Source organism: Gambusia affinis, linkage group LG07 (genome assembly GCF_019740435.1).
Source record: "Gambusia affinis linkage group LG07, SWU_Gaff_1.0, whole genome shotgun sequence".
Taxonomy (NCBI): Eukaryota; Metazoa; Chordata; class Actinopteri; order Cyprinodontiformes; family Poeciliidae; genus Gambusia; species Gambusia affinis.
Window position 1 is genome coordinate 23,879,132 of NC_057874.1, and position 24,164 is coordinate 23,903,295.

At 37.3% G+C, this 24,164-nt stretch overlaps 4 protein-coding genes across 8 annotated transcripts in view; 3 read left to right on the forward strand and 1 right to left on the reverse strand.

Moving 5' to 3' along the window:
• Positions 1-680: 680 nt before the first annotated feature.
• Positions 681-17,741, reverse strand: LOC122834305 (RING finger protein 207-like). 4 transcript variants are annotated; one of them, XM_044122622.1, is made up of 19 exons: positions 17,362-17,741; positions 16,810-17,000; positions 12,260-12,392; positions 11,885-12,029; positions 11,501-11,582; positions 11,307-11,382; positions 10,924-11,049; positions 9,952-9,998; positions 8,808-8,880; positions 8,430-8,498; positions 7,930-7,998; positions 6,388-6,494; positions 5,474-5,518; positions 3,862-4,039; positions 2,951-3,136; positions 2,383-2,434; positions 2,165-2,282; positions 1,777-1,869; positions 681-1,475 (listed from the first exon to the last, which is right to left on the reverse strand). In XM_044122622.1, the coding sequence occupies exons 2-19, from the start codon at positions 16,998-17,000 to the stop codon at positions 1,325-1,327; spliced, it is 1,941 nt and encodes a 646-aa protein (XP_043978557.1). In that variant the 5' UTR covers positions 17,362-17,741; the 3' UTR covers positions 681-1,324. The 4 variants fall into 4 exon arrangements, with proteins under 4 accessions (XP_043978557.1, XP_043978558.1, XP_043978560.1 ...); XM_044122623.1 differs by having other exon boundaries at positions 17,311-17,741; XM_044122625.1 differs by lacking the exon at positions 5,474-5,518.
• Positions 12,886-14,654, forward strand: zpr1 (ZPR1 zinc finger). Its single transcript, XM_044122627.1, has one exon. It carries the CDS (start codon positions 13,064-13,066, stop codon positions 14,393-14,395), a length of 1,332 nt encoding a protein of 443 aa, XP_043978562.1. The 5' UTR covers positions 12,886-13,063; the 3' UTR covers positions 14,396-14,654.
• Positions 17,742-17,837: 96 nt separating the features above from the next.
• On the forward strand, positions 17,838-20,891 carry LOC122834308 (60S ribosomal protein L22-like). The gene is made up of 4 exons (XM_044122628.1): positions 17,838-17,945; positions 18,266-18,376; positions 18,630-18,754; positions 20,715-20,891. Exons 1-4 carry the CDS (start codon positions 17,934-17,936, stop codon positions 20,854-20,856), a joined length of 390 nt encoding a protein of 129 aa, XP_043978563.1. The 5' UTR covers positions 17,838-17,933; the 3' UTR covers positions 20,857-20,891.
• An 872-nt stretch (positions 20,892-21,763) lies between these two features.
• Positions 21,764-24,164, forward strand: part of chd5 (chromodomain helicase DNA binding protein 5) — a 45,931-nt gene continuing 43,530 nt past the window's right edge. For both annotated transcript variants that reach the window (XM_044122629.1, XM_044122630.1), the window contains exon 1: positions 21,764-22,245. In XM_044122629.1, the coding sequence (XP_043978564.1) occupies positions 22,179-22,245 (67 nt within the window). In that variant the 5' untranslated portion in view covers positions 21,764-22,178. The remainder of the gene's footprint in view (positions 22,246-24,164) is intronic.

Consider the following 24,164-nt stretch of genomic DNA (forward strand, 5'->3'; position numbering starts at 1 on the left):
TCAAATTGGCATTGATGTCATTTGACAAGGAACCAAATTAGCACTGGCAATCTGGAGGGTCTATAGTTAAGGAACTCCCGGGGGTCACCCCAAACAGGCTGGATGATGATGTCATTGGGGAGATAGATGTCTGTTGTTCCATCCTAGATTTGTTGCGGTTATCTGTGGAAAACAATTGATTAATGGATCAAAAAATCACTGTACAAAACAATTGCTGTACTATGTAGCAATTTTCTGGCACACTATAAAGTTGGTAAGATGTCAGAGTTGATATTTTAGATACTGGAACAAAAAGAGAGCTCTCTATATAGTATATTGCAAAATATAGTGTTTGGCGTGTGAATTTGAAAACAGTGCTAGTTCTGCAGTAGCCTTTTAAAGATGCATCATTTGAATCCATTTGTGTTGAACAAGCAGAAATCCAAAACATGCACAACGAAATGGGGCTACATTTTATTTAAGACTGCTGATGCATCATCCAAACACCAAGATGTGTGAAACACGTGAGAGGGAGATCAAATAGATTTCACACAGAATACTGTGATAACTTGACCAGCAGGATGATAGAAGGTAAAAATGATGTGGGGGGAAAAAAAATAAAACTGCTAAAGAATCTTGTTCTATTTGTGTGTAACGTTTTCAGTTGCACTATTAACCTTTTCCATGTAGCAACTGCATGCCAGAAAGTGTCAACAAGTTGCTTTATTTTGAAGGATGCAGGGCATGATTCAAATGTTTAATATGCATTCAAATATGCCACAATCAACATACATTTTCATTTGCAATAATGGCAGTCACAGGTTATCCAACAGTCTTTAGAGGAAATTAAACTGACCTGTCATATGTGATTTATCACAACCCATCATAAAAGTGACTTATGCAATGAATACATTGTGCAAAAAGCAAACCCATACAACTGTACTTTTCACATTGTTAACATTTTAGAAATACAACATAAAAAACATAATACTGAGAGGTCAGATTTTAGTCTCTATCTCTCTCTCTCTTTCAATAAGGTGGTTCATTACTCTAAATAAAGTAATTTTCTGCAGTGCAGTCATCTTTGCTCTCGATGAACAAAGACGATTGTCAACATTGGAGTCAAACAACTGTAAGTTTCCTGCTTTCACGTATATCCAGTTAGTGTCAATTCAAGAGCTCACCTTGGAGCTGTTGACAGCTTGGTGCAGAGAAAATGTCATGTATTGCTCTACATGTCAGCAGGCAAGGACATCATATACCATCCTGGGCTTGTTATGGCTGAATTAAGGCATGCTGTTCCACTGGAGAAGGGACCCGGGTCAGAAAAGAAATGACATGGTGTTTACAAAGGAATGTCATTTTTGCTGGACGTCTCCACAGGGCCCCGCTGCCTGCCGGCTCGAATGCTCTTCACAGAAATCTCTGCTGGCTCCAGAATCAGGTTGCGGCTGTTCTTGTTTCTGTCTTGATCTGTGACATAACTCTGGTTGTCGCTGACAAAAAAAAAAAAAAAAAACCAAAAAAACATATTATAAATAATTACTTAAAATCCCACCATGCACAATATTCTCAATAATCCATACTTTAAATAATCATTTAAAAGCTAAATACCAAATATAAAATTAAAACAAGTCCAGTTCAAATAATTGGTTCAAAGAACCCAAAAAATGTCTAACTTTTCTTTCAATATATCTACTTTATCTTTTTATTTGAAAGAAATCACTTTACAAAGTAGAAAAATTTTTGTCTCTGCAAATTTACAAAACTACATCTCCAACAAGTTTAGTTCAGAACCTGTCTTGACTGTCCTTTGGCACTGTGCTGTCCTCATAGATTTTCAGCATCGTTTCAGTGCGATCATCAAGATGCTCCTTAGGCTCCTGAAACCTAAAAATAAATCAATACATTTATACATAGTCAACAGATCATTTATTCTACACCTCACTGTAAAACAAACTAAGACTGGTGAAACCTTAAATCAATGCAACATGCAGAAATAAACAATTTGTTGGATTGACTATAAACCAGAAGCAATGCAATGCAAAAATTAGAGATAAAATATATATATAAAGTAACTAACTTATGTTATTTATTTATAAACTTTATTTTTCAACAAAATAAATGTTGGTAAAAACATCCAGTCATTGTGACATAATGAGCATAGTAACAACGTTTACTGCACCTGGGCTCGAGCCTCTCTTTGACTTTAGCGATTGACAGGATGTAAGGGCTGATCTGTCTGGCGATAGTGGTTAAGTAAGAGTTCTCCTGTTTCAGCTGCATCAGGTCATGAAGCTGAGCTAAAGTTCAGAGAAGAATTAAGGCAGGTTTTACACAACAAAAGGAAGAGAAGTAATTAGGGACAAATGTGGATTTGTGTTGTCACTGATGGACAAAAACCTTCATAGATCTCCTGCTCGTTATTCACCATCTGCAAAGTTTCATCCCAGATCTGTGAAGAAAAGAACAAATTTACATTAATGGATTTGTTGTGTATTGGAAACAACTGGCATGGTTGGCAAACATAATGGGAAGGGAAGAAACACATTAAAGTCAAACAAAAGTTCTACCATTTATATTTTAAATAGAAATAATTTTCACAACTTTGTAGTAATAAGTTTCAACCTTGTCCATGACTGGAATCTGGTACTTTAAAAGATTTTATTACCAATTTAAACAATTTATTTAACAAAACATTTTTTATAGAAACATGAGTTCTGACAATTTAGTTATTTTTCAGTTTCATTATTCTGTAAATAGAGCCCATGCAAATGGGGATCTTTTCAAGTTTCTGTTGTGTGGGTTCCCTTACAATTTAATTTAATATTAAAATAAAAAAATCATTAAATATTATTTCAGGGATAACAACAGGAATTCAGCAAAGTGTGTGCATTTAACATTTTTGAAATGTCAATGCCATAAGAACAAAGTTCAAACTCCCTTAAAGCTCCGGTCTTTCCATACTCACCTCTTCAAACATAACTCTCATGGTTTCCACAGTGGAGTACTGAGCAGCAATCTGATTGTCAATATTCAGGGATCTGTCCAAAATCTCTCCCATTTTATCTGTGTTGATGATGGAATGGTGCTTGGTCAGGTCTCTGTGCATCTCCTGGACCTGGTCCTTCAGATTCTGAATATCTGTCTGCAGAGTCTAGAAACACAGACACACACAGACACAGGTACAAAACATTCCCTTAACATGGTGAATGAAAAGCCTTCTGTTTGGTGCGTCTGACTATGAAAACTTTGCTACTGTTTCAAAAGTTTAAGGAATTAAAGTTGCTGATTTTATACTGACTCTTATTTGATCCCAGATTTTTTAAAAAGTCAGCATTTTTGATTAATGTGTTCATTTAGCTTCCTTTTAAGATAACTAAAGTATTTTTGAAATGAAGTGCAGTGTTGCATTTTCCCCAAAAAATGTATTATACAAGAGTTCTCAGACCACAATAGCAGCTGTCACAATCAAAACATTTTTTCTTTCTGCTTGTGACACAAATCTTTGACAACACTGCTGACAACATTGTCTCAATATTGAACATTATGCTTAAATTTCTTGTTTCACAACACAGAATTGGCTTCTGGAAAACAAACTGAGAAGGAATCTTCAGAATGTTACTTTTATCTAAGAATAAGAAATCAGAAACACACAATTGGCTGGTGTGCTTCCAATCACAGTTCAGCTGTACAAGCCAAACTTACTAGAGCTTAAATCTGTAAACTGATAGCTGGATATTCTTTTGCAAAATTTTGGGATTAGAGCAGAGTTCATGTTGTAATCTTGGTGTAAATTGACCAGGTCCTGAAGCAGGACATTTTTTAAATCCAGCTTTAGTTTGTTTTCTTTTGAGATTTGAGTTCACACTCTTCACTCACCCGGTAGGCATTCTCGTAGTTGCGGCAGTGCTCAGTGAAGGGGGTTTCCCTGCCCTCAGCCAGGAGGACCTTAGTGCAAATATTCCTGTGAGATGTCGGCTTTCGCCCAAACACCGAGCCCACCGGCATCTCACTGAGAGACGGAGAGTGGCAGGGTAACGAGAGAGGGGACTGGAGTCTGCAGAGAGCACATAACACCCAGTACAGGCCCTCACTTCTCATTTAAATATTTACTTTGGTTCTGTAATGTGCATTTGAGCACCTCTTATTTAAATAAAAGTGCAATTTGATCTATGATATCAAGCCTCCCTTATTCTGTCAACTTCAGTGAAGCAACATCATATCATCTTGTTCAGTCAATAAGTCACAAAGCTTTGTTGCATTTTTACATTTTCAGTCTTGTCTCAATAGGAAGCTTTTAAGTTAGGTTGAAAGGTAACAGTGGGTTGTCTCAGGCATTGCGATGAATACTAGTTATACCAATATTTGTAAGATTGTGGTGTTAGGCCACTGACATAATATCAGATTTTGAGAATCCAAGTACACCCTTCAAAAAACAGTGAATCTACGATTAAAAATAAATAATCACACAGTCCAAATGGAGAGTAAAAAAATATTAAAGTACTGCAAAACTAAAAAAAAATGAAACAGCTACCTGGTGCTAACTATGCAGTATCACTTCTGATTTCACCAGAAACACAGAGACCAGAGTACACAGGCGGCTATGCAGATTCTAAGATCTGACGTGAAAACTTTGTAGTTTTCTTGGGCTCCATGTCAGCTTACTTGCTGGCCATTTCCTCACAATCTTCTAAATGTTTATGTTTAAAAGATTGCAAGCAAAAATTGGCATCTCATTTTCATAAACTGGTTTGCAATGTTTCAGTTTTGTAATAAAATGTCAATATCACCCAGATTCCAAACAACTTGCAGCTATAAGAATGGCAAATTCAGGTCTGGCTTCAACACTTTCACAGTGACTATTAACGTTGAAAGAAGCTTATCTGCAATAGCTGGACGTAAGTGCTTCTGTTTTATATTTAATATCCATAGAGGATCCTGGTTTTATTACAGATGAAAATTATAACAGCAGTAAAGCGGCATCAGTTACTAAAATGAACCAGCTTGCAGCACTTCCCTGATCTTTAGAGGGAAATTATGACAAAAATACAGTCAGCAAGCAGGCTTTTCATCATCAACCCGTCTGGTTTGCATCAAGCATTGCTATCTGTGGGGAACATGCTTTAAGATATGAATTTTAAATGCATAAAGGACAGAGGCAAAACCCTTCAAAAAAGTATTTATGAGAAGGCAGAAGGCTGCAGCGTAGTAGTTAAACTGCCACATACTAAGGAAAATCCATTCCCCCTTTCATCTGTCAATTCTATCATCTATTCATTGCATTTGCAAGTTAATCAAAAAAGTGGTGAGTGGAAAGGAAAGATTTGATCCATGATGAGATTATGCCCTCAAAACAAACTCAAACAAATCTCTGTTTCATTCTTTAACTATTATCTTGCCAAATGTGTATTGATGAGATGTTTATGTGTCGCTTGTCATGCAGATCATTAGTTCAAATAATCAAAAAGTGATAAAATAAACAAGTATTTACCTCCAATCCATTAGGCTCATGTGCCTCCGGTTTCCCTGTCCGGAACTAATGCAGTGACAGACCTGTTTAAAACATATATCCTCCTCTCACTGTCACACAAGTCATCCCCCACACACCCAGACTATGTCCTCACAGCGGTGACGCCAATTTAAAACCTTTCCTGTGCTAAAGCTGTGACATCAACAGTCCAACAGCTCTTGAGTGCCAACCTGCAGCTGAATCCTAGACAGTTCTGTGAAATTATGATAAAAATAGTCTCAGGCGGCCAAACACCAATCCCTGTCAAGTTTGGGTCTTGCACTTGCGGGGCGTTAAACACGTTGGAGAAACGTCAGTATGCTGGCATTAGAGGATAGGCTTAAGGACCTGTGAATAGTTAAGAGACACTGATGTGGAAAACGTATTTGTGTTTGTCTGCGATGGGCACAAAAACAAGGAGCAGGTTTTACCGACTTTTGATTTCAAGAATTTTTTAAATGAACATCTGAGCCGTAAAGTATCAGTATGTTTTAAATAATCTCTGTCCATGATCTATTGATGCAACCATACATCCATTCATCACCTGAACGTTGTCTGGTCACAACAAGTCCACAGCTTTCTAATTTGGGAATGCTCTCCCAATCAAGGCCCCCATTTAACAAGGTGAATTACGCAAACATATCAGAGTACAAAGCTTACAGAGAGGCAGACAAAATAACTGGCATAGCGGGATTCAGCATGGCGCCTCCTTTCCGCTGCATCTGCACTTGCGAACCATTTGGGGATTGTAAACTTGGAAGCTTTACATGTGTGAATTTTCTGCCCAGATTATTGTCTTTCTTGAAAGAACCTAAAAGATGCCAATGACACAAACTGCTATGCAGACAATTGGCAGATGAAAACACTGCAAAAGGATTTAAGGGAGAAGATATTACCTTGTTGCAACACTTGTGGAACCAGCAACAGAAGGAGGACGGCGGGATACCATCTGGAGCAGAGGCTCCAGACAATGAGCAAACTCACTCCTATACTCAGTATTGATCTAAACAAGCACAAAGTCAAAATAAGTTAGTTAGTCACAACAAATGCTTCCAAAAGAACAGGAAAATGCCAAAAATTAACACATAGCAACAGAAAATGACAATATTTCAATTGCAGAGCAATGTGGGAAGCATGAAAGGTTTTATTAAATTCTATAGTTTAGAAACAATGTCTATTATTGACAGAAAACAATACCTCACAGCTCAGGGCACATATTTTTTGCGTAATGTAATAGAAAACATTGTGTTTTTCACAGTTTGAAATTAGTTTGGCAAAACAAAATTGCTATATTTTCCGTAATTTGTTCATGGAAGTGTTCAATGTCCCTAATTTTTTTTCTTTCAATTTTGCTTGCACCACTTGCTTTCTTTTTGCACTGGATTCACAACTCAAATTACACTAATTAAAAGCAGATGCAAGCTTTATTTTTGCACAAAGTCACAGTTGACTTTGTTTCATAGTAAAACACAGATAAAAGTTGAATGAGAAAGTGGCTGAACTTTTTCATTTTCATAACTCCAGGTCCCGACCTGATGAACCCGGTCTTTGTTCTGGAAGTTCTAAGACTTTCAGAAAATCTGATAACTCCAGGTCCCGACCTGATGAACCCGGTCTTTGTTCTGGAAGTTCTAAGACTTTCAGAAAATCTGAAAGGTGGAATTCCACCAGCAAGGTGATTTTCAATCAATAATCAATGCCTTAGATTTTAAGAATGTGTAGAATAATGCAACCTTTTGACATATATATATATATATATATATATATATATATATATATATATATATATATATATATATATATATATATACATATAAACATAGGTTACATTTAAAATGTATGAAACTAATAAAAGAAACACTTCTGGACCATCACACTGTTTTAATTTTGCTCAGTTTATAAAAAAAATTTCTTAGGTTTTTTTTTTAGCTCTGTGGCTGTGTGCACACATGCCACATGACAGAGGATGTCAGCAGTCGGTATTTTCCCGCACAATCTACATTTTACAAAATGCTTTCATCTTTGAGGATGTGCAACTATCCCTTTTGGCTGTATTTTATAATCTATATGTATGGATGGGCTTCCTCTAAGTGCATGCATCATGCTGGCATAAGTTACAGCTGTTTGTGTTTTGGTCCTCCCCAAAGTGATCGCATCTTAATCCTGTCTGCATTTTGGCCCTAAGCAAAACCCATCATTACAAATGTCTATTTTAAGTTTTCAAACCTGAAAAAAAAAATTGCACACACATTTAGCACACACAAAATTCTAATTGAATCTACACCTTATATTAGTTGGTTGGCATTTCAGTGGGGCTGAGCTAAAAAGAAAAAAAGGTCAAACTGCATTGTTAAGGAGACAAATACCAAATTGTTTAAAAAGTCAGTGTGCCAGCATTTTCACTGTATTTTAGCTCTTGATAAGTGCCTTGTACTCACTTTGCTGCTTTGCACTGGCCGAAGTCGATGAGGGAGTTTTGCAATCCTCTTCAGCCTCTCCATGAGTTGCTGTGCAAGCAAAAACATCCGGGTTTGATTCAGTGACCTGCTTCACCTCAATGAGGAGTTATGGACAGCCTCCTTTTAAAAGCCAATTCAATCCAACAAATACAGTAACCTTTCTCTTGCCAATAAAACTTCTTTGAAAAGACTGTAAACTTTTTGTTTTCAGAGTTGTTTGCTGAGAAAGCAAATGTCATTTATTAAAGCAAAGCACTGTATCTATCTTTTTGTCTTTTCTCATTTTCTTAGTCTGTTTTCTATTTCTTCAAGTCATTGTTGTTTTGAACTTCTCTGTTTTCTGTATAATTTTTTTGAATTTTACATAATTATACATAGCTCATTATGACTTGTATTGGTGTGTTGCTACATTTTTACATTTTGCATTGTTCTGATGAAGTGCAATAATAACCACTTCAGCTGTTAATCACAATACTTACATATCCCATATCCAGAAACTCATATTTGTTGGCTGAGCTGAGAAAGGCTGAGCAGGTGACCAGATGGACCTAAAAACATCAGAAGAAGGAACAAAACGTAGTAAATTCTACAGAAATTAAAGGGCCACTGCAAAAGAAAGAACGTTTCCATAAATAATAACTCAAGGCCTTGGACATCTAGCTCTAGTTTCCAGCGTCATTATCTGTTTGAGTTATTAAAAGTCAGCCTAACAAGTGTTTGCTTACTTTTACTAAATTCTGATTTGTGTCATATTTCTGTATCGATTCCCCATCCAAAGTAAATGATAAGTTGCCTTTCCAACTTATTCCAAAAATTTTGACATCATCATTGGAATCAAGTTGTGATCTTATCCTCACCTGAAGTGTTGGAAGTAGAGCAGTGAGGTGAGACAGTTGCTCCTTTAATGCTTTCTCCTTCTCCTCATGCTGACTGCAAACATGAACAAGTATGTAAGACAACACCTTTAAACTTGTGCATGCCACAGTACACAGAGGATTCAGCTCAGGAGGTGCAACCACAAACAACACACTCAGTATTTCCAGGAGTTAATCTATCTGTCTTCTCTTGTAACAAACACACAGATGCAGATACACAAAGCGTGACATAAATAGCCTTAACCATCCTTCTGGGAACATAAACCACTGGATGGCTTCCAGGCAATAGAGAGAGCATGAGATGGATTTAGACAGAGATGCACTTTGCTGGATCTAAAAATTGTTTTCATTCAGCCACACACACTTACTCACAAGGCATTCAATAAACAACAAATTCCTGGTGGTGTTACTTTTAAGATTATGCTTTGGATCCACTCATTAGAGATGACAATTTGCAGACTTTAAAGAATGGCCAGGACACATAAAGCACCTGATATCAGTATGTTTGAGTAATAAATCCAATTATATATTAAAAAGTTATCTAACCTATTGAACTAGTCAGATTTAAACTTTAAAGAACATTCATTCAAACTTTAAATGAGTCTTTATTGCAGTTTAGAAGTTATGTTTTCATAATGTAATGCCTAACGCTATCTGGCATAATGTAGGTAATATTTTTTGTCAAATTGCCTGAAATGAGGAAACACAAACTATAATCCCTGCAGGCTGCCTCAGATTTCCTGCCATAGTTGGTTTATTAAACTTTAGCATTTAATAAGTAAAAATACCCTTCATGTAGCTTTATTTTCAGTTATTATCTTCACACAAGTTCTAAATATTATTTTTAAAATTACAGCATATTTCTACAGAAGTGATTTTAACTCAGTGTTCCATTTATTAAACATGGAAATTATCCAGGAAAATATGTTTGATGCTGAGCAGATTATTCTGGGGAAAACAGGGTGCTATTCATCACCTTTGAAGTCATTACAACAAAGTGTAACAATAAAAAAACAGAAACTCAACTCAACTCCTGAGAGTAATACAATATCACTTTGATACACAATTGTGGCAAAAAATGGACACATATTTAGACAATGCTCTTCTCTACAGATATTTATTTTACCTCTGAGCTGCTTTCAGCAGAGTCTTTTTCCTCTCTGCTAGCATTTCCTGTCAAATGAGAAGAGAAAAAAATCCCCCATTATCCTCACAATGATGTGACAATGGCCTTGAGCTCTGCAGTACCTAATAAATTATCAAGAATGTGAAAGAAAATGGCTTAAATTGTACAGTGAAGTTCTCTGCTCTGTTGGATTGTTAAAAAAAGCTGTGTTTTCTAACATTTAGATTAATAGAGACATCCAGTGGCCAAGTAGCGCTAATGGAGCCAGATGGAGGCCATAGCAATTGTAATGACTAAAATTATGGCATATTTGAATCTTGTGTTTTGAAGAAAGATGAGAAATCACTGTGCAAGTTATTATGTCCACAGAAAAAAACTGGAATAGGATTTACATCTGAAAAGAGGGAGCAGTTTTGCCTCTTATTACCTTTGGACCATGGGTAGTTATCATGTTAGGAAGATTCAAGTAGGATGTGTATTTTAAGAGGATGTTCACTCAACCTCATGACTTAAAAAAAACAATGGTGAAAGAAACATTGTTTTTAACAAGAAGGTAGCATAGCTAGAAACTGTAGTCGAGTCATGTTACTTCAAAATAAAAGGGAAAATGTACCGTAAAATTATTCAGGTATTAATTTTCCCAAAGTTACTCAAGGACTTCTATCAATTTATCATGTTTTTTAATCTTTTGTGGTTTTATTTACAAAACCAAGTTGTTAAGCTGCTTCAAAACTGTTTTGTGTCATATTTTTTATTTAGGTCTTTTTCTCAACTCAGCTGATTTCAGATTTTGCAATATTAAAACAAATATTTTGTGATTTCTATAAATATATACCCTCCCACCCCCCAAATATGTATGCCAGGATACCATTAATATAATTGATCAGAAAATACATAAATAGAGTTTATATTGATAGTTTCAGGAAACAAAGAGGAGAACAATAAAGGGAAGAACAATATAAAGAAATAGACCTGCAAACTGTTGAACAGACTACAGATTGCACTTTCTTCTTCCTCCACATTCAGACGCACTTCCCCGATCATTGCCCTCAGCAGATGGATTGCTTCTCCGGTTGAGGTCTGCAGCTCCTTCACCACCTGCAGTTAAAAGGCAAGGTCACTGTGAACAGTTAATGAAGGTAATCTAATCTTCATAAAAATCACTTATATAAAAAAAATAAATTAATTAATGGAAATTAATTTCATTAATTTATTTTGAAATTAGCCTGAAGGAGCTACCGAGCCACTTCAGACATGACATTTTATTACAACTGTTGAAAGTTGAAGTATTTCACAATACAGCATATTGCTGTCTGCATAATAAATTTGTAAGAGAACAGACATGAGTTGCTCACCAGCACAGCCTGGTCCAACATCTCACAACCCTGTGCATAAGCTGTTTCAATGTCGATGCAGTGAGTTCGACTCTCCCTGCAAAAAGGTAGTCAATTCAAAACAAAACAAAACAAAACAAAACAAAACAAAACTGCCTGCGCCAATTCACAATAGAGGAACAAAAGTATAACAATTATAGTATGAATTTACTCACACTTGCATGTCTCTGAAACATTTGATGCAAAGCATTGACTTATTCTCTGTTGAGAAAAGGATGTAGGGCTCCTCATGGAGAGCTGCAGAGAGAAACCTGTTTTAACTACTGCATGGACAAAACTCAAGATTTGTAAGAAATTGCAGGGCTCTCAATAAAAATGCTTTTTGTGAACAAAGCTCTTAATTTACTTTTACACTGACAGACATTTGTTGTAACACATTTAAACAACAAGTTTGGGAACACTTTAAAAAATAACCAACCATTTTGCCCGAGAATATGATTAATATGGAGCAGGAAATCTATCCAGAGCCCAGGAGGGTGCACAGCTTTCTGGCTTGTTAGTCTATAATTACTGTGGAGTAAATTACAGGTGGCACTCACAGCATTTTCTGTGTTTGGCTTTGGTGCGTTTGGCCAACAACACAATCTCGTGGTGGGAAAACATTCTGGCCTTGTGTGTCAGTTCTCGGCAGGTGGTACAAAGTGGCTGGCTGCAAGTGTTACAGTAGTACATCAGACCTGTGTCCTGTGTACACATGAGAAGGCAAAAAATTTAAATAAATAATAATTCATATTAAGAGATTAAAGTTCAAATCTCATTAGGAGAACATGACTAAATGTTACAAATAAAATATCTAAGAACCAGGTAATTTTCTGTAATAATCTAAACTTTTTCAATTACAACAAAACTGCAAACAAATTTTTTTTTGGCTTTTGTCTTAATGTTCATGAACTGATGCAAACAAAATGCTGTACCTTTTTGTTACTTTCTTGGTCACAGTTGGCACAAAGCACCGTCTCCTCAACATCTGCGTTGTTGTCCACAAGGAACTTCAGCAGACGGTCCTCTGGTGGGAGGGCATTATTTCCTTTAATCATTGAATGGTATCTAGAGAAAGCAAATAGTCATACATCTTATAACTCTTAACAGAAAAAGAAAAAGTCATTCATTGGAAAGTTTTTTTTTTTTTACATTATTCATTTTCAGTGTATACGAATTTATTTTTAATGTTTTTCTGACAGCACAGTTAATTTGAATGCAAAACCAATGGAGTAAGAATTTCTAATAATTCTCATTGGATGGATATTCATCAAGACAATTCAGACATTATATTCATCTTTTGGTGGTTTTTAAAAACTGAAAAGTCAAAGTCAAATTAAAAACAATAATTTAGGGAATGCATTTTGTATGACAAAAGCAATAAAACTTTCCTTGATATGAACAAACCACTTGAAAATTAAATAAATGAAAAGAAAATGGATACTCTATAAAAATCATATAAAGATGAAAATCTACAAAGCTGTGTTAGTTTTACAAAAAAATTAAAAAGGAAGTTGTTCATTGTGGAGCAGTTTCATTGTGGAGCAGTTTCAAAACAATACTGATGGGGGCAGCAGAGACTTCCGAAATGAGATGTTCACCGAATAAGACAATCCGGAAGTCGCTCAAGAGTGTTCTCAACGGTGTGCCTTCTAGAAAGTTCTGGCAACTGAAATCTTCGACCAGTAAATGACAGCGTGTAAGTTTTCACTGTGATAGGATTATATCCGGCGTTTAAGATGTCTTTTATTTCCGAGGAAAATGTTCGCGGTGGGAACATTTTTAGGGACATTAGTGCGGACGACGATGAGTGGCAGCCCACCGAGATAGAGAGCTTATGTATGAACTGCTACCAAAACGGCACGACCCGCATGCTCCTCACTAAAATCCCCTTCTTCAAAGAAATCATCGTCAGCTCCTTCAGCTGTGCTCACTGCAGCTGGTCCAACACCGAGATCCAGTCTGCGGGCCGAATCCAGGACCAGGGGGTATGTTACACGCTCAAAGTCAAAACAAAGCAGGACTTGAACAGGGAGGTTGTGAAGACGGACTGTGCGGTCACCAAGATCCCTGAGCTGGATTTCGAAATACCTCCTTTTACCCAGAAAGGTTCGCTATCTACAATTGAGGGGTTATTGGACCGAGCTGTTACCGGGCTGGAGCAGGACCAGCCTGCCAGGCGGGCTGCCGAACCACAAATGGCGGAGAAAATAGACGAGTTCATCCAGAAGCTGAAGAAGCTTAAAGATGTTGAACACGAATTCACGCTGGTGATTGAGGATACATCGGGGAACAGTTTTGTGGAAAATCCTCTGGCGCCTCAAAAGGACGAGGCTCTGACAGTGACCCGGTTCAAGAGGACCGCCCAGCAGGACGAGCAGCTGGGAATACGGCCTGATGATGACCAGGTGGAGGAGCATTCAGGGAACGACCTGGAAGCTATGAAAGGAGAGGTCCTGGTGTTCCCTACAAACTGCCCGGAGTGCAACGCACCCGCCTCCACCAATATGAAGCTGGTCCAGATCCCCCACTTCAAGGAGGTCATCATCATGGCCACCAACTGTGACAGCTGTGGCCACCGGACCAACGAGGTCAAATCCGGTGGAGCTACGGAGCCGCTTGGCACCAGGATCACGCTGCATGTCACTGACGCTTCAGACATGACCAGAGATGTGCTCAAGTCAGAGACCTGCTCTGTCCTCATCCCGGAGCTGGAGTTTGAGCTGGGAATGGCAGCTCTGGGTGGGAAGTTCACCACGCTGGAGGGGCTATTGAAAGACATTAAGGACCTGATTGTCTCCAAAAACCCCTTCATCTGTGGCGACAGTAGCTCCACTGACCGGGTGGAGAAGCTAAAGGAGTTTGGGGAGAAGATAGAGAAGATCCTGGCAGGAGAAATGAAAGTGCACGTCGTCCTGGACGATTCAGCTGGGAACAGCTACATGCAGAATGTGTACGCTCCGGAGGCGGACCCTGAGATGACTGTGGAGAAGTACACTCGCACATTCGATCAGAATGAAGAGTTGGGCCTAAATGACATGAAGACTGAAAATTATCAAGAAGAAAACTGAACTGAACTCAAATGCTGGAATGAACTGATAATTGGAAAATGTCTGCACAGATCCAGTGTTACACTGCATCTATGTTTTCTCTCATTTTCATGTTTTATTTTAAAAACTGGGTGAATTATTATTTTCAAAAAGCCTTATTTTAAACTTAAACAATTCTAAGTTGTTGAAATGTGTAGTAATTAAATAGTTCATATAAAGAAGACCTGATTTGTAAAAACACAAATGCTTGTGGTTAATAAAGAATAAATGTCAACTCAAAGCTGTGCATTCCTGTGGCATTCCAGAAGATGGCGCTATTTTACTGTGAATTCAAATAATATTTAGCTTTCAGAAGACCGCACACTGTGACACAAATTAATCTTTTTACGCACCCCAGAGTGTGCCTTAATCTAAATAACATTAATTAAATTGATGTGATGCTGGCTCTGTTCATGTTTGGCAGACAATTATGATTAATATAAAGGTTTACATCTAGAATAAAATTTAAATGCTCATTTTCTTTACATATTTGCTTCTGATAGCCAGCATGTACAATGCACTGAATAGGTTTTTTATGTTAAACACTTTAAGTGTGAGTTACTTGGGAAGGTTTATGGAATAGCTGGAAGTTTTCTTAACCTTGTAAGTTATTGCAGCCATTCATAAATGTAAAATATAAAAATATTGGAAGTAAAAATAAAAGCTTTTGCTGCTAGAAAGCAAGCTTATTTTTTCCCAGAGCAAGAATTTGTGCATTAAAAATAGAGCTGTACAAGATGTGTAGACTGCATCATAATACAAATGTTTGCTATTGCCAAAGCATGATTAGATGCAAAATTTGGTTGCCTCATTTTATTAAAACTGTGGTTGCCTACTAATGTCTTTAGCCAGGCAGAGGGACTTTAACTATTCAATGTCCACCTGAGTTACTCAGGAAAGTGATAGAGGCAATAATGGAAAATAATAGTTTAGAAAATTAAGCATAATTGCAGTCAATATCACATTATTTGTCATGTTTTTCTTAGATAATGCAGTTCTACCTGAAAATGTAATTAAATACTTATATCTGGAAAAACTGGAGAATCAAAAACCTTGTTTAAAGCAAGACCAGTAAGCACCAAAGGACCTAACATTATGTTATAATTGGATTTTCCAGCTAATGTATCTATTTTTCGTCACATTAACCACTCTTATTAAATTGAAATGGTCCAAAATTTGCTTCATTTTGATTCAGTTACACTGGTGCAATTGTTCCCAACACTCTGCTGAACATGTTTTATCTCGTTTTCATTACTGGGCTTCTACTAATAGAGAAGTGAATTGCTAGATTACATGGCTCTTGAGTGTGCAGCTGTTGTGGCAGAAAAAAAGATGAAAATAGAAGCTGGCAACAAAAAACAGGGCACGGTGATTTGATGCCTGTGGGGTTGTTGTTCCTAACATACTGATACTTCTATGTTGTATGGACAACATATCTTCTGTTGATATTACTTGGGCTTGTGCTGACTAATTCTACACAGGTGAAAATTCAACAATTAGCATCTCAAACAACAAATCCACAACAATGAAATGTGTTGTCCTGGAATATAACATCACATAGGTAGGAAAAAAGTGTAACTATCCATCTACAGTTTCCCCAGGAAGGCTATTTGAATAAGAGTTTGATGTGGCTGAACTTTCACGTGTTAAATTTTTTTTTTTTAGACTAAAATTGTTTTTTGTTCAGATCTATATCTGCTATTTTGAAATGTGATTCCAGTTTTTCAATATAAAACAATCTTGCCAGTCTGATCTAATATTGACAATCGCTTCTGTCAGAGAAAAATGATACGACTGACCTGAAGGTGACTGTGTACCACAATTTCTCCCTATACAAGGAATGAAACAGGTTGCTGTGGTATCATGTGACTCCTTTTGATTATCCTAAGCTGATGGCACTGCTGCCAAATACCAGAATGCTTTGTTAACTATGTGACCAGGCTTAATGGAACTTTTAGCCCCTTTCAGTGTTGGAGCCAAAAGCTAAATAAGAGAGGGGGGTGACCCTGCAGCTGCTTCAGCCACTCTGACCTACCCAAACCTGGACATGATTTAGGTCACAATAGTCTCTAAATAATAACATAATTTGTTGGGAGCCTCTTTATGCCTGAAGGTAAAACTGTTCATACCTTAAATCAATAGGTACCTTTGAACCTTTTGATCAATAGGTATGAAGCTATTGATTTAAGGTCCAATGAAACTTATCAGAGGTTGTACTGCCAAAGAAATGTGTCTATAGACAACCAAAAACATCTCTTCTTGACCTGGGACTCAATGTTTTCACTTTATTTAAGGATTTGTGGTTTACCATCATATGTCACATTGTGGATTAGGTATGCAGTACAAGTCTCATAATCTAAACTGAGCACGACCAACTGCAAAGTTTCATCTCTTACCCACAGAGGGGGCAGCTGAGGCGGCAGTCATTGGTCCGACCTCGTAGGCAGCGGGCGCAGAAGATATGGTAGCAGTCCAGTAAACATGGGGACTTATACTGCTCCTGGCACAAGTGACACACCAGGGGATGGACGTTAGCACAGTCCACCTCAAACAGGTTGCCCACGTTGGAGAAGATCCCTCCTGCCATCTGAAGACAGAACAGGTGAATAATGACAAACAAAGAGAATAGGACGGCTTAAATCACTTCATCACTTGAAATAAAACATATGTGCTGTGGTGTTAAATAACAGTCCAAATATTTCAGTCATTTTAAGAGAGGCTAAGCTGACAGACATAGCTAGCACATAGATACAACAAGCTGGAAATTAGTTGAAGTAAACATGCACAACTTTTTACTCTTACCACTCAACCATGTGTTAAATGAACAGAGATTTGGAAACTACATAAAATATTCAAAACACCAGAGTTACTGCCAACAAAATCAAGACAAGACTTACTGTAAATGTAGCAGGCTTGTCTGCAGAAAGAACAGAGAGCCACTGTCTTACCTTTCAGTGGTGCTTGCTATCAGCTACCCCCAGCAGGAATGACAGCAATGCAGAAACTCTTCAATAGTCGGCTGATGGGGTCTGTCCATCAGGCAGCTGACAACTCACACCTCGTGCCAGCCCCCCAATGTTGCCACAGTTCAAAAGGGACATTTAATATTCTTACTGCTGTCTGAGTGCAGTTGTCCAGATTACAAAACTATTCTGACATTGCACTTAGTGCTGCAGAAGAGTGAAATGAGACTAAACAAATATATTTTTTTGATTCCAAAATCAATAATGTTCGACAAAATATCAGATAAAAACATGCTGTCTTTCTTCTATTACTCATATATTATCTTATATTCATAAGAATGCACTCAAATACAATAAACAGTTTTGTGTATTTCTGACAAATAAAAATGTGACCCAGCAGCAAATTCGGAACTTGTAATTTTATTTGAAAACATTATTTCATCGTGTGAGAGGTTTACTTAATCAACTTCAGATAACGTGATTCAATCGATTTAGCAGGGAGGTATTTTACTTCCTGCGCGGCCGCAGCTCCTTCCTTTTAGTTGAGCGTGTCAGCCATGGCTCCAATAGTGAGTAGTAGTCCCGTAAAAAGTGTGCAGAGAGAACATGTCTTTCTCTCCCTTTATTATCCATATATGTCTTTGTAGTCGGACTAACATGCTGCAGATATTTTAACTGTTTGAGCCTTTTTATTAGCTTTAATTAATGTTTAATCTTGAGATTACGCTGCAATGAGTGGTACAGCTAATGTTAGCAGTTGTTAGCGTAACAAGTCGATAAGAATGTATCCAAAGAAAAGAAAAAAACCCCAAACGCTTTTACTTTACCATTTGCCGACACAAGGTACAAGAGTTTAACACAAACATATGCGTTTGTGTTTCTATTGTAGAAGAAGCTGGTGGCCAGGAAACCGGGTGGAAAGAGGAAGAAGCAGACCCTGAAGTTCACTCTGGACTGCACTCATCCCGTGGAGGACGGCATCATGGATGCTGCCAACTTTGTGAGTACTTCCATTTACACTCCAATAACCTGTTTGTAACACCTGTGTGCTGGATCGTATATGCCAACGTAATTTGGATCAAACCCAATGTGATATTACTATACCCTTCTGTTTTCACTGAAGGGAAAAACGCATCTCTTTTCAGGGGCAATAGGAAAAAAAGTTTGTTGTTTTATTAATATTTCTACCCCTTAAAGGCTTATTTTTACTGACTTCTGATCCTTTCTACTTCCTTTGTCCTCATTGCATGCAGGAGAAGTTCTTGCAGGAGCGTATTAAGGTGAACGGCAAAGCTGGAAACCTTGGTGGAGGAGTGGTCTCCATCGAGAGGAGCAAGAGTAAAATTGCCGTGAACTCAGAGGTTCCCTTCTCAAAAAGGTATAAAATGCATCAAATCACTGTTGTGCTGCAGAAGTGAACAGACAAACGGTGCTTTACCATCACAATCTAGACGGTTGTTGTATTTAGGTGGTGGAAGGATATAAAATATTTGACAACTGAAGATAAATAGTTGTGTGTAACATCAAAGATATGCCATGTTGAATGCTTTGCCTAAGCATTTATCTTTTACAGTTAATATATGGTTGCAAATGTTTTTGATTAATTGCTTAGTGGAATGGAAACACCTTATTCACATAACATGAGTGACATGGTCAACATGCAAACTACAAAGAAGAAGAAAGGAAGTAGATGGAGGAGGATGGCTCGGAAGGCTTTTTTAATGACTTATTGCATGAACAAACTTGGTCGTGTGTTGTTGTTTTTTTAAAGATTTTGTGGGCTCTAGTGGCCTTTATTTGAAAGTAGTTCGACAGGAAACAGGGTAATGAGAGAGGGGAAAGACATGCGGCAAATATCGGCAGGCCGGGAATTGTACTTGCGACCTCCGCCACGAGGACTAAAGCCTCAATACATGGGTCGTGCTTTTCCCCTGCGCCACCACAGCACCCCAGTCATGTGTGTTTTAATTGCGTTTTTTGTTTAACGGAAGCACCACAATTGCGAGTTTGTGTTTTTTGTTTTTTGTTTTTTTTTTACATTAGTCGAATATAGACAAAGTTTTGTTCACGTTTGTAAAGGAAATGCAGCTAGTGGTTGCTGGACTGCGTTGATGTTAACTTTACTTCATGCTGAGCATGCATATCCTAACAGTGAAAAGAAGAACTCTCCTTTAACAGGAGTAAAATTCCATCCTGTCTCAAGGTTAAACAGACAGGTTTATCATCTATAAAAAACAACACAAAGCTATTGACTGCAATAATTCAGCCGATGTCACTCAAGTAAAGTTTGACTGCTGAACATAATAACTAGGCTGAGTGTAACTTCTTTGAAGAGGAAAAACAGAGAGACAGCTAAGTTATTGACAACTATAACTACAGATGAATCATCAGTGGAAAGTAGTAGGAGAAAATAGCAGAGTTAGAAAAGGTGGTAAGTGTCTTCAATCAGCCTCAGCCTTTAGCACCTTAACTGCAGAAATAGCTCGGCAGATCCTACTACACTTTAAATATAAACTTCTTTAAGAAGGAAAGTTTTAGCTTATTCTTTGACTAAATTAGGTGTCCTCTTTATTGACAGAACCTTGAGGTTCCATAGGAGAGGAAATAACTTAAGGATTGGTCTTTTGTTTTATTTCACTCCTGTAAATGGTTTAAAAATGAGCATGAGATTTGTTACTTTACTGTGTTTGCTAAAAATCAGCTTTTTATTGGTGTTCAAAATGAACACCAATAAAACCTGCTTGAGGAACAAGCAGGTTACGGGAGGGTGGTGGTTTATGGTAAATCACTTAATACATCTTCACAGTTCTCAACCTGCATTGAGAAGCGCTTTTTAAATTGGCACAAAATATAGTCATCAAGTTTTTAAAAGAACCTTTGCTAGTCAGTTACTCTTTCATATAAATACTGTGAGTTTTTACAATTAAACCTGGAAGTTTTGACATTTGTCAGACTTGTATTAATGTCCAATTACTTAAACGTTAGGATTACTTTTTAGGTTTATATTGTTTCTTTTTTCAAAAGGAACGATATGCACAAAGCTTTCACGACATTGCCACCAGAGGGCGACTGTAGCGCCATTTCTTAAATAGAGCATTCTACATTGTATCTGAAAGAAGTCAATCAGAAATATTGCAACTAACCTTGACTTAAACTAAATAACCTGAAGGGAAAAACAAAACTTATTGATCCAGCTATAAGGACAATAAATTGCTTTTGTGATTCATTCAGATCTTATACTGTTAAAACAAGATCGCAATAAATACAATAATGTTGCATTGAGTTTATCTTATGCATTAAATTGACCTCAAACTCAGTCATGTGTTTCTGTCTTTTAGGTACTTGAAATATCTCACCAAGAAGTATCTAAAAAAGAACAACCTCAGGGATTGGTTGCGGGTTGTGGCGAACACCAAGGAGAGTTACGAGCTGCGCTACTTCCAAATCAACCAGGACGAGGAAGAGGAGGAAGAAGATTAAACCAAATATCTCTAATAAAATATCACCAGACAAAAGAAATGTGTCCAGAATTTTTTTCAGATTGCATTGTTTCTTTTTTGTAGCTTTTTATTTTGCAAAGTCCCTTCAAGATTAGAAATCTCTGCAAAATGTTGGCAACCACAGAAGTCCAAACTTTGTAAAACGGGTGCAATAAGCTATACAACAAAAATGACAGAAATTCAAACAAAGTGATCTCAAGAAAGCTACATTCCAACTTCATTAATTTATGGGGTTTTAGTTTAAGAATTTTTATATGTTGTTCCATGACTGATGAATAGTAGGAACATGCTCTTGCCAATCTATCTGAACCTTGAAAATATTCAGAAAACCCTACTGGGAAAGTTCACAAATCTGATAACTAAAACATCTGTCATTGTTTTACAGTTTGCATATAAATGTACTTGTCAAAGTTAAGTCTTTTTGATGACTTATTTTGGCTTGCTTAAGGCCAAAAAAACCCTGATACTTTATAATAGTAATAGTGATAACTAATATCACTGTAAAATGTCTCCACTTATTTATTTTTTATTTTTTGTAGTTTGATAAGTTAGGTAAACGTGAAACTAGGCTCCCGTAGTGGGATGTACTGCTGTGCACCTGCAGTACCGATTGACAACGAACGACCGGAAATCGGGACACAAAACAGCTTTGATTTTATTTGCTACAGAAACCTTTTTGAAGTTGAATATTTTTTCAGTAGCCTATAGACGTACTAAAACACAACCGTTCATCAATGTCTGTGATTTTCTACTTGGCTCTTTTTGTACATTTAAAGCTACGGCTGTGAGTGATGTGTGAAGCAGCTGTGGCAGAAAGCTGCAGAAGTTTTTCTCTGAATTTCCCGGACTTGTAAGCAGAAGCGTGCAGCAGACAGGCGCTGGTATTAGCCGCATAAGGAGATGCTCCGTGTTGTTTTTTTCCCCCCACAATACTAGTTAAAGTAGTAACTAGGAGAGTATGACTAACTAGTTGTGGAGAAACTATGGGATGCATCGTCATGGCAACAGACCAGACGTCACAATCTGGGCATGTGTGTTCCATTTTTGTCTTTCTTATTTTTCAGACTGGAAGACCTGGATATAGATCTGTAGGGAAAAGAATATAAATGTTCATTTTTGTATTTTATTTTTTTTTAGCCTGGAGAAAAAAAGCCTGTTTTGACTGCAAGACTTAAAAAAGGAAAAAAAAAAAAACACTGAGCGAGTTCTTTTTGGGTGAAGAAAGAGGCTGTGCTGCGGCGTCTGGAGGGTTAACTTTCAGTATTCCCAGCCTAAAAGGGGTTTGGGGGCTATGAGATAAAGATGCCGGGGTCGCTGAGTAATGAAGACGAGGGACAGGACGACATGGATTTTGAAGACGATATGCCAGGTGAGGGAACGGGGGGAGGCGGGGTGTCCTTCACATTATTTTTGCGCCGCTACGCCTTGAATGCGGGGAAAAGGGCTTGTCCTGCGTTCCTGAGACCAAAGGGAGGAGGAGGAGGAGGAAGAGTGGAGCGGTGCAATAAGCAGAGTCATTCCTTTTTTTTCCCTTCCTCTTTTACGACCCGGTGTGTTGAAGGTGGTGTTTTTGGATTTGCCTCCGGCTGTCCCTAAACATCCAGCTTGCTTTGGGGGTACCATAGAAATCCAGCTTTGTTTTTTTCCGAGCTGTTGTAGCTTTCACAAGCTACATGCGTTAAGAAGTAAAAAGCTTTCCGCTCTTTAAAATAATTAGAAAAACACACACAAGTTGTGTCCTGGGAGCGGTTTATTGTCGCTGCAGTCAGTTTTATTTGTGCTGATTTTGTCATCAGTGCCTTCGAATAGAAATTGGCTGCAGAGACGCCATCCTGGTCGGGTTTGTTGAAGATGCGCCGCCGACTATGATCCAACTTTATTTCTTTATTTATTTCTGTCGGCTCTGCATGACCGCAGAGGTGTAAAAGCCACGTGTGGGCTACAATAAACAGCTTGTTCTGTTGCTTTGCGCACTCATGACAATGTCACCAGCACAGTTAGCTTTGGGTCGTGCATTAACCTAAATTACGTCCAATCTAAATTATTCAGCTGCAGCTCTGCCTAGTTGCCACAAAGCTGCATTGAAGACAGATTCCTGCTGTATTTTCTGTTTTTGCTAAATTAATACTTTGCGGTATGATGATGCAACTTTTTTCTTCTTTTTTTTAGTTTTGTGGTTCATGATACCGTTTATTCTTGCAGCAAATCTCAACTACTCAGTGGTCTTTTGTTCTAAAAACAAATACTGTAATAGTTTTTAGGGCAAGAGCTAAATAGTGGCATATGGGGGTGCTAAGCTTAAATTGTTCTTTGCTGTTGCTGTGCACTACACTACCAGAAAGCTTGGTTAAAAACCACCACAGTTTTTTCTCAAAATTTAATTGAGGTCTTTGGAAATATTTGTTTTATTTTTATTTCTTTAGAATATTCCTTTATTGTTTATGGTCTTGCAATAATGGAGTGATATAGTTAGGGGCATTGAAATTAGAATAGCAATTATGTTTTAGTAACATTATTTAGCTGCATTAATAGTAATAATTGGTTTGCTATTTTTAAGTCAAATCAATTAAGTTCTCTTAATATGCTTTTGTTTATATGTTTATATTTTCCGTGTACCATGGAAATCAATCAGGTTTATTTACGTAGCACATTTCAGCAACAAGGCGATTCAAAGTGCTTTACGTCATGAAAACATAAAGGCATCACATCACACAGTCATCAATTGGGAAACTAATACCAGACATTATTCTGCCAAGTTTCATCATTAGAATCATCAATACACATCAAATATGTGGGTCCATGTTTTGGTTATTATGGGTCAAAAGCAACTCTAAGCAGGTGGAATTTTTACCCTTTATTTAAACAAACTCTGTGTTTCAGCTGTTTAGCTGTTTTCTATGAGTTTGTTCCAGATTTGTCATGCACGTAATCAATCAATCAATCAATCAATCAATCAATCAATCAATCAATCAATCAATCAATCAATCAATCAATCAATCAATCAATCAATCAATCAAAATTTATTTGTATAGCACATTTCAGCAGCAAGCCATTTCAAAGTGCTTTACATCAAATCAAATACAAAAACACAATGCAACATAGAATCAACAATGAAAACAGAACAGATTCCGTCAATAAATCTGCAATTGATTACATTTCAAATACAACTCTAAACAAGTGGGTTTTTAGTTAAGATATATAGGAAGTCAGCGTTTCGGCTGTTTTACAGTTTTCTGGAAATTTGTTCCAGATTTGTGGTGCATAGATGCTAAATGCCACTTTTCCTCG

Excerpts from the sequence above, each read along its gene's own strand:
- LOC122834308 (XM_044122628.1), top strand. Across the intron at positions 18,377-18,629 it reads TCATGGATGCTGCCAACTTT|GAGAAGTTCTTGCAGGAGCG; the intron begins GTGAGTACTTCC and ends CATTGCATGCAG. Across the intron at positions 18,755-20,714 it reads GAGGTTCCCTTCTCAAAAAG|GTACTTGAAATATCTCACCA; the intron begins GTATAAAATGCA and ends TCTGTCTTTTAG.
- zpr1 (XM_044122627.1), top strand. The coding sequence starts at position 13,064 with ATGTCTTTTATTTCCGAGGAAAATGTTCGCGGTGGGAACATTTTTAGG.
- LOC122834305 (XM_044122622.1), bottom strand. The coding sequence starts at position 17,000 with ATGGCAGGAGGGATCTTCTCCAACGTGGGCAACCTGTTTGAGGTGGAC. Across the intron at positions 12,393-16,809 it reads CTCAGCTGCCCCCTCTGTGG|ATACCATTCAATGATTAAAG; the intron begins GTAAGAGATGAA and ends TGCTTTCTCTAG. Across the intron at positions 3,137-3,861 it reads ACTACGAGAATGCCTACCGG|ACTCTGCAGACAGATATTCA; the intron begins GTGAGTGAAGAG and ends CTGTGTTTCTAG.